The sequence below is a fragment of the Sceloporus occidentalis genome, unplaced genomic scaffold, assembly GCF_023333645.1.
Source record: "Sceloporus occidentalis isolate IW3139 unplaced genomic scaffold, rSceOcc1.0.p SCAF_155, whole genome shotgun sequence".
Classification (NCBI taxonomy): Eukaryota; Metazoa; Chordata; class Lepidosauria; order Squamata; family Phrynosomatidae; genus Sceloporus; species Sceloporus occidentalis.
Genome location: NW_028317135.1, coordinates 1,290,719 through 1,300,756, shown reverse-complemented (window position 1 = coordinate 1,300,756; position 10,038 = coordinate 1,290,719). Strand labels below are relative to the sequence as shown.

At 49.9% G+C, this 10,038-nt stretch overlaps 1 protein-coding gene across 1 annotated transcript; it reads left to right on the top strand.

Moving 5' to 3' along the window:
* The first annotated feature begins 4,435 nt into the window (after nt 1–4,435).
* On the top strand, nt 4,436–9,135 carry LOC149280488 (E3 SUMO-protein ligase PIAS3-like). Its single transcript, XM_089500439.1, has 13 exons — nt 4,436–4,898; nt 4,991–5,075; nt 5,536–5,586; nt 5,778–5,868; nt 6,215–6,349; nt 6,587–6,692; nt 6,791–6,864; nt 7,003–7,163; nt 7,344–7,465; nt 7,608–7,779; nt 8,005–8,138; nt 8,397–8,440; nt 8,881–9,135. The coding sequence occupies exons 1-13, from the start codon at nt 4,436–4,438 to the stop codon at nt 9,133–9,135; spliced, it is 1,893 nt and encodes a 630-aa protein (XP_089356565.1).
* The last annotated feature ends 903 nt before the right edge of the window (nt 9,136–10,038 follow it).

The window sequence follows — 10,038 nt, the reverse complement described above, 5'->3', positions numbered from 1 at the left end:
TCACCGGATCCAATAAAAAAAAAGAAACTGGCTGGCTTACTCCATGGGTGAGTGAGATGTGGGACAGTTTGTAGGTATATATATAGATAGATAGATAGATATATATACACGTATATAATTTGGGACCCCAACCCTATGGAATGAAGCGGGTAACTCCACATGCCAATCACTGCCCTCCCTCCTCCCAGGCACAGTGCTGGCAAACTCCCACAATGCTTTGCTGCCACCCCCCCCCCACCAGGCAACTGTTTCCACGGAGACAGTGGGGAGGAGCCTGAGTCCTAACTTCTGATGTCAGGGACCGTTTGCAAATAGCAGACTCCGCTCGAAAACGTTGAGCAATTGCAGGGCATACGGTGCCAGGGGTGGGGGGCAATTTCAGCCCTGCACTAAACCCCCAGGTTACATGCATCCGTGTATAAAGTGCTTACAGCGTCCAGATACTGCTGGGATAATGGATCGTTTGGACTGGCAAACACAATAGAGATGTTATACTTTGTACTGAAAGGGTGTTAGATGCATGGAATAGCCTCCCAGCAGAGGGACTAGAAAGAAGGAAATATACGTATTATATCTAATATATTATATGGGATTATAAGTAGTTGGGTGCTGACATATATCCAAACTCGCTATTTATACCTTTTGTATATATCAGGAGCTTCCAGCTTTGTTTAATCGCGCGTCCATATCCGACGTCGGTGTGATAATAATAACCGAGAAGCATCACTAACTCATTAAAGCTGCTTTTACAGAAGACAGACATTACGTTTCCCATAAGAGCAAGTTACATACCGCCACCGTGCATTAACTCTTTCCTTTACCGGCATGCAAAGGGTTATTAGCGCAAGGCATGCACTACGTTTTAAGAGTGATTCTGTAAACTCTGACTAACATTCACCGGGGAGGGAGGGGGGTCTCTATTTTGTTTTGAATTCTCTATATATTATGATATTACGCATATATAATAACATATAATACACAATAGAACTAGAAGCTTCGTCACAATTACCATGAGTTACATTGTTTGCCCCTTATCACTTATTACATCATACAGTCATTAATGACGGCGGTCTGACGTCAGATGCCCTAATAATGAACATATTATAGGGGGGGGGGTATTAGTGCGTCCCTGGCATACCTCGCGCAATGTCGTTCAGCAGTGGAGGTTTCAGGATCTCCTGGCAGGTAATTTCATCAGGCCAGGTGCCTTAGTCAATCTGCCCCTCCTAGGCTCAGGTGTGAAGACTGAACATCCTGCACTTTATTAGGGGGGGGCTAAAAAGGTCCATCTGTCACCAAAAACATGTAAGAAAAGGGGTTAAATACATAGTTGTGTAATAGGAACGGTTCTGTATGTGTGACAAGACACGGGGTATATAAGGTGACCCATACATTGTGCTAACGGAACTGCAAGCAAGTGTATAGCTCAAGAATAAATGGGATTGTGTGACATCACACGTGGAACCGCATGCAAATGAACTACTTCAGTGAGAGAATAATGCATACGGTGCCACAGGGTGACGTTATAGAGGGTACGGTGGTTGTCTCTTAATTTGGGTTCTGTTACAGCAAAGGCGATGAAAGGGTTAAACACCCGCTCAGTGCCACCCTCCCCAGCAAACTGGGTGCGGCTACTAATAGACAATAAATTAACCCTTGGAAGTCATAGAGAAAATCTACCCACATGGTCAGGTTTCAATACAGCGCCCCCTACAGCCAACCGTACAGATGCACCGAGAACCTGCATCCAGCCCCCGGCAGCAGCTTTAGCACATTATATAACAATTCAATACTTTCTTTACCAACACATTGTCAGAGTATTCCATCATCCCACTACAGTGTAAGCTCCTTGGCACAGGGTCTGCCGTTATACCGCTAGACTGTAAGCTCCTGGGGACAGGGTCTCCCATTATACCGCTAGACTGTAAGCTCCTTGGCACAGGGTCTCCCATTATACCGCTAGACTGTAAGCTCCTTGGCAAAGGGTCTCCCATTATACCGCTAGACTGTAAGCTCCTTGGCACAGGGTCTCCCATTATACCGCTAGACTGTAAGCTCCTTGGCACAGGGTCTGCTATTATACTGCTAGACTGTAAGCTCCTGGGGACAGGGTCTGCCATTATACTGCTAGACTGTAAGCTCCTTGGGACAGGGTCTCCCATTATACCGCTAGACTGTAAGCTCCTTGGGACAGGGTCTCCCATTATACCACTAGACTGTAAGCTCCTTGGGACAGGGTCTGAATGATGATAACATTTGACTGTTAGCTCCTGGGGTAGAGTATTCCTTGTTCATAGACTATGAAAGTGACAGATATTTCACCAAGTCCCCCCAGTCACCGCCACTTCCGATGACGGCCGCCAGGGGCGCTAACAGCCAACTCAGCGCCGTGTATTTCCTGATTCAGAGTCGCTCCGACAAAGTGAAAGTGGGGCAGGATTGGGGCATTTTTGGCAATATTACCCCTTCTAAGAACCCCCTTCCACCCGATTCTGTACCAGCCGGCACCCCTGGAGTTAGGTGTTCATCTGTTATCCCATCAGGATTGTACTTTCTGCTATCAGTGGCATTTCCAGCAAGGACTCATGAAGCCCCCGGCTCTGGGTGAGTACAATACATTTAAAGTCTTCTTTTACCCCCCTGATCTGTTACTTCTCCTAATCCAGCCACCCCCCCCGGGGCATCAACTTCCCTGCTCCACTGGGGGGTAAGTCCTGCTTTTACCCCCGGATTTGCCCTGGATCTTTAAATTTTAGGCGGACTGCATGATTCCAACAAAGACACCTCCTGGGGCTTGCGTTAACCCTGTGCTGCCTGGATCATGCTGCATTAACCCCCTCGCAGCCCTAGTGCTTCAAAGTGGGCTGTGCAATCAGCACAAAAAAATATAAAAAATTTTGATTTTATTATTTTCAATTTGGTTGAAATATACATTTCTGAATTTCGTATCATTTCACCTTCTCATCGGGGTGTCGGACTCATTATATACAACCCTAATATTTTGTTGGGGGGAAAAAATAAGTTTACGGATGCTCATAAACGTGACCTCACGTGGAATTTTCCGCTTTTAGCAGGAAATATTTAGTAAATATTTATATTATTATTAATTTGTAGGCTGCTGTGCCCATACAATGCGCAGGGCGGTAAGGAAAATGAGCGGGTGTGTTGGCAGCTATGCACCTGTTCGCTGGGTGTTGGAGCAGGGACATGGGCTCCGGTGACGACGATATAACCCCGTGTCACCGGGAATGCCCGGCAACGTCTATAACGACTAAACGCGGGACATGGACCCTCGTGTCTACCGCTGTCCCTCTCCTTGTCCCCGGCTGCCTCTTCAGTCCCTGTCCTGAGTCTCTTGGCTGTGCCCCCTTGGAGTCTCTTGGCTGTGCCCCCTCGGAGTCTCTTGGCTGTGCCCCCTCGGAGTCTCTTGGCTGTGCCCCCTTGGAGTCTCTGTCCTGTCCCCCCTAGGAATCTCCCGGCTGTTCCCCCTCTTGGCTGCCCCCCCCCCTTCGGGAGTCTCTTGGCTGCCCCCCCCCATCGGGAGTCTCTTGGCTGCCCCCCACCCCCCTCGGGAGTCTGCCTGGGAGTCTTGGGGCCGTCATTTCTTTCCATCTGGCATCTGCTGGAGGTTGTCCCTCCGTCTGTCTAGGTCCTGTCCCCGGTTGTCTCCCCTCCTTTCCGCTACCGGTCTTCCTCTCCCTGGCAGGCTGGCTCTTTCCCCCGGTCCCTGGCTGTCCTGTCTCCGAGCCATGTCTCAAGATGGCGGAACTGAAGGTACCGGGGCACCGGCGCCAGTGGTGCATGCAGGGGTGGGCTGAGGCGGCAAGGTGGGCAGGAGAGCACCGGGGATCGGTCTGTGACCTAACGGGGAAGGGGAAGCCAAAAACGGCAATGGCGGGTCGTACCATTTAGTACTTAATGTCTTATTTACACTCAACGATAAACATCACGCGGTAACGGGGCGCACAGCATCTGTACCGCGCGGTAACGGGGCACGCAGTATCTGTACCGCGGTAACGGGCCACAGGCACAGACATGGCTGAATAATGCCCTCCCAGCCGCACCTGCCCCAGACTGCTCCCCGTCTGCTCCTGTGCAATAATGCGTATAGAAACAGCATGAGATGGGGTTGTAAATAAAACCCCATTCTTCTAAATGCCCCACGCAGTTACACCAATAGCCATCAGAGACATTGAAGAGTAAAAAGGGGCGCATGGATTTGGGGCCCAAAGAAGGACCCTCCAAAAGTAGGTACCATCAATCCCATGACAACATCTGAGTAACGCGGTCGTAATTGGGCATTTTTTAGAACGTGTATTTTAGGTTAATTTCACTGATTTTGAACGTTTTGGTCATAACGCTTTGTCCGCCCGCCGTAGCCGTTATGGAAGTTGTGTTTGGTTCTGACCCGCTTCGTGACCCTCTTTTCCAGCGCATGGTTATGAGCCTTAGAGTACCGGAGCTGCCGGTTCTGTTGGGTTTTGCCGGCCGGAATAAGACTGGAAGGAGGCAGGAGATCGTCGCCGGGGCTCTCCAACGCGCTAAGTCGGGCTGCGATCCGGCCGTTCAGATGAAGATCAAAGAACTGTATCGGAGGAGGTATCCGCGCAAGATCCTCAACACCGCCGGCTTGCCGATGTTACACGTACAGGGAGGTGCGCTGACCACCGCCAACTCGCTGGCGCAAGGAACGGTGTGCCACCTGCCCTACGACACCAGCCCAACCTCAACCACCGTGCCCACCGCCATGCTGCCTCCGCTTCCCGTGCTGGGCCCGAAGCACGAGGCTGAAATCCAGCACGTCCCCCCGGCGGCCCACCCGCTGCACCCGGACGTCAAGATGAAGCGGCTGCCCTTTTACGACGTCTACGATGAGCTTATCAAGCCCACCACGTTGGGTGGGTTTCTGGTCAGGAGGGGGTCTGTCTGGGCAGCGATAGGAAAAGTGTCGCTCGTACTAAAAGCGCTCGTCTCATTTCCTTTTTTGCAGCCTCCACAAACTCCCAGCGCTTCGAAGAGGCGCACTTTAGCTTTGCGCTGACCCCGCAGCAAGTCCACCAGATCCTCACCTCCAGGTAACAACGCCGAGATCCATGCATAGAAATAAGCCGGCCCCGATCGGCCCCCGTCTAGTCTGCCCGTTTCTCCCGCTGTAAAGACTCAAACCTTAATCGGTCGTCGGTCTCGTCTTAGATTCAGGAGCCGTATGTCTGTCCCATGCATGTTTAATCCCCTCGCTGTATTACCCTCTACCACTTCTGCTGGGAGGCTGTTTCATTGATCTGCCACCCTCTCAGTAAACTAAAGCTTCCTAACATTCCATCTCAGGCTCAGACCCTCCGTGATGAAAGATAGACGGTCTTTATGCGTCTGAAGTTTGCCCCAGATTTTTGTTCTTTTTTTTTTTTTAAATAAATAAGCCCGTTTTCTATGTATGTATATATTTTTTCAATTTGTCGATTTTACTTTTTTGTCTATAAACGGGCCCAGAAAAGAACTCGGGGGGGGGATTTTAAGCTCTTGTGTCTTTCGCAGAGATATCTTGCCGGGAGCCAAGTGCGATTACACGGTCCAAGTTCAACTCAGGTAACAGAAGAAATAAATATTACATTCAAAGAAATAAAGTCCTCCGTATCGCGTAAAATGATGACGTGAAAAGTTCCTGTTTTGGGTGTAATTTACCGCTCACTTCTGTTGCCGGGGGGGGGGGGGGGTAATCGGGGAGCTGACCTGCGCAGGAGCTGACGCATTACGGGGGTTTATCTGATTCCTTGCAGGTTCTGCCTGTGCGAGACCAGCTGTCCGCAGGAAGACTATTTCCCCCCCAACCTGTTTGTGAAAGTGAATGGAAAGCTCTGCCCTTTGCCTGTAAGTGATATTAACGCGCCTTACGATCCGTTCAATTCCGGTGCAGCTCAGGTTGACTCGTGTTATTCCTCCCCGCTGCTTCTTCATTTACCTTTATGCTGCTCGTAACTATGTATCTGGGACATTTAAAATGATGTAGAGGTTCAGTAGATAACTTGATCTCTGTGTCCTCCTGGAGATCCCCTCTATAGAACTGATCACAATTCTCTAGTGGGGGGGGGGATCTCATCAGGGATCCATAAAGTGGGATCACTAGATCTCTGTGTCCTGGAGATCTGCTCTGGGGGAGATCTCACCAGGGATCTATACAGTCGAGTTCACTCGTTTTTACCCCTTCTACCTCCAGGGGTACTTACCACCCACGAAGAACGGAGCCGAGCCGAAGCGTCCCAGCAGACCGATCAACATCTCTCCGCTCATCCGACTCACGTCCACTGCGCCCAATGCCATCGTGGTGAATTGGTCCTCTGAATTTGGCAGGGTATGCACCCTGTCCCCATTTCCGTGCGGGGGGGGTGAGGGGGGTCGATGACGAAAACGGTGTCCTCTCACTGCTGGCCAACGTTGAAATCTGTAGAAAATGGAGAGGAGGCAACGGTATTATTTCAGAAAAGCCCCGGGTTGACTCTAAATATTTCACTCTGTCCCCGGGGTGGTTTTCGTGGCCTCCTCGCTCTCCTCCTCCGTTTCATTTTGCTCTCCTCCCCGTCCCTTACAGAATTACTCTCTGTCCCTGTACCTGGTGAAGCAACTGACGTCCGTAACGTTACTGCAGAAACTCCGAGCCAAGGGGATCCGTAACCCGGACCATTCCAGAGCTCTGAGTGAGTAGCGCTCGATTTTTTTCGGCGGAATGTTTTATCCGTCTTCCTCACCTTCCTTTCCCGTTTAACAAATGACTTTTCCTTTTCCTTTAAATCAGTAAAAGAAAAGCTGACGGCGGATCCCGACAGCGAGATTGCGACCACCAGCCTACGCGTTTCTCTGATGTGCCCAGTGAGTAACAATGGAGCTCTGTTCTCCTCTCCCGTTCTCATGGGTTCGATAGCGTGCGTTTAATGCCTCGCTCGTGGCTTTATGAGTGTTTGTGTGTCTCGGGTGGAATGACACACGGACCTCTCTTTCCCCGGACAGCTTGGTAAAATGCGCCTGACCGTGCCATGTCGAGCTGTCACTTGCACTCACCTCCAATGCTTTGACGCTGCTCTCTACCTTCAAATGAATGAGAAGAAACCGACGTGGACGTGTCCCGTGTGCGACAAGAAGGCTCCGTACGACCTGCTGATCATCGATGGGTGAGTGGAGCTCTCTCGTAAAACTCTTTATTGGGATGTCACTGGTAACGGGGTTCCCGCAGACATCAAACTATGGGTACAGCCTACAGTCGCATCACCCGCACTTCGTTAATTGATTGAACTATTGTGCCATCAACCTTCTTCTCTCAACGATAATGTCTGATAACGTTCCTCCTGCAGTCTCTTCATGGACATCCTTAACTCCTGCACGGACTGTGATGAGATCCAGTTCACGGAGGACGGGTCCTGGTGCCCCATGAAACAAAAAAGAGAGAAGCAGGACCTGTGCAGCAGCGTTGAAGGTAAGATGGATCTCCACGAGGATGTTCCTCCAGGGAAGATGCCTCCTGTACGTTTCACAAGATCCTTCTGAAGGTCCGATGTTAATCATTCTTTGTTTATTATGTTTTTTATGCCGCAAACCGGTTATTTTCTCTATTTCAGCGAGTACAAACTACAGCATGGGCTTGGACATTAAACTGCCCGCAGAGACCAAGAAGAAAGTGGAGGTCATTGATTTGACTTTGGACAGTTCGTCGGATGAAGAGGAACCGCCGTCCAAAAAGCAGTGCCCTGTGACGTCCGTTTTAATCCCCTCGCCTGATGGACCCAAAGGGTGAGGGATATACTCTTGTGTATTGATGATAATGATGATAGCTTGGGCGACCAATTAGCGGAGGGGCCTTCCACCGCTTCTGGCAGAAGCTCATTGAGTAGAGCGTTTGTGGAGGAATGGTCAGACTAGGTGGGCCACATCTGGTTTATCTACGTGCAGATTATAGATGGAGCCTTTAAAGTGCAAAGTGCGGTGATTTCCTGTGCCTTTGGATGTTCTCTGCAGGGTGATCAGTGTGGACCACCAGCCGTCATCTGTCCTGAGGAGTCCTCCCATGGCAACGATGGGCAGTGATTATTTGACGGGTCTCCCCATTCCAGATTACCATCGTGCCTATGCAGTACCTACTGATATCCAAGGTAAAGGGTCCAGGATCATCGACAATGTCAACCAATGGTGCCATCTCTGTGTAGTATTATTATTATTATTATTCCAGAGTATTGCAGGAATTTCAGGCTCTGTTTCCTTTGACCGGTAGTTGGCAGAGAATCTCCAGGTATCTCGTAGCCACGTGCAGTCTGAGGCTACCAGAGATGCAGCTTTGGTGTATTTTAGGTTGTTTTTTTTTTCTTTGTTTTAATAGATCTTGACGTTCTCTTTTTTTTCACCCCTTTTAGCTGGGTTGGATTTATTTTCATTCCTCCAGACGACTGAAAATCAGGTGCGTGCTTTTATTTCCAATACGGTTGCCACGTAGGCGCAAAACCCCAGCAACCGAATACCCAATAGTGGCCATGGCTATATGAACAGGTTATAGACTAATGAGAGTGGTGTATGTAACAGACATACTACCCACTACCATACCTCGATTCTTAATAATGAATACAGCTTGCCTTGCGCACATCTCCTCAGAACCAGGTTCTTCCGTGTGTCCTCAGGGGATGGACTTGTAAGAAAGGCGATTGCTGATTGGTTAGTAGAACCAGCCAATAGCCTAGATAGCACCGCAGAGGGAGAGACAACAAAAGCAGTCAGTCTGCATGTTTTTGGGTTGTGGAGGTCGGGATAGTGAAATAAAGGCTCATCACGTAGCGGGGCAGTTATTCGTTCGAGATGCGCATGGACGTCTTGGTCACTGGTAGTATTTGTCTCTCCTCTCAGCATTACAGTCCCTCTGTCATCACTTCATTGGATGAACAGGACGCGTTGAGTCACTTCTTCCAGTACCGAGCTGGACCGCCGCGTTTTATGAGTCCACTAACCCAAGCGATCACGAGCTCTCACGTTGTGCCCAACACCGCCAGTCGCATCAGCAGCATCGTATCCACCAACACCACGCGAGAAAGCCATAACGGGTCACAGAACGCCACATCCACGATGCCAGGGTGCCGGCCGGACATCATATCTTTGGACTGACCGCGCTGAGAATGGGCAGAAGAAAAAGACGCAAAGCCAAGCGGAGGAGACTCTTGTTTTGAAGAAGAGGAACGCTCCGGACTGTGTCGCCAATCCAAGCCTTCCATGTCGCCACCAAGGCGTGCCGCTGCAACAGTGTGCGGCCGCCGCGATGGAACGGATACAGTTTAGTACGTTATAGTGCTCGAAAGATTGTTCTTTATGTTTCATATCGAGTTTTGTTTCCCGGGACCCCTCTCTAAGCCGTCTCGCATTGCATTACAGAGCGGGGGCTGTGGTTATAAGCTAGCCCCAGAATGTACAGAACGAGTACATCTCTGCTGATAGACGCAGCAGTTTCTGCAGGCTAAATGCCCCTATGGCCGTCGCCATCTGCCACGTTAATGCGTTTGTGAGCCTGGAGACCACCCCGTTCCTATTTTTATATCAAATCCTGGTTTTGCGTATTTTTGAAGCAGTTGCTAGTAGAATATATTAGGCTGAAAATCAGGGTGTGATAGAAGGGCTTTGTTACATCCACATTGTTTATTTAAGTTACTGGAGGAAAATGGTCCCGTTTTTTTAGGGTCCTGGAATATTTTGCTGGTTTATGCAGCAACCTCACAAAACGCTGCAATGTTTTGATGGGGGGTCAGCTGCTTGAATCGGACGCGTCAGCCACGGACTGTGTTATGAGTATGTCAGACCCTGAGGCCGGCGGAACGCCAGTGGTTTAGTAATAGGTTAGAGTGTGCGTTAAATGCAACCATCTTGGCACCTTACGGGACAGCTGCCAGACTATCCTAACAAACGCAACGAAAAGCGCGTCGGCACCGGGGAACACAGAGGGATGTTAGGCTGCAGGCGATGTCGCCTGCGTTCGTGTTTGGTGTTATTGCCTAATAAGTAGGACCCTCCAATATG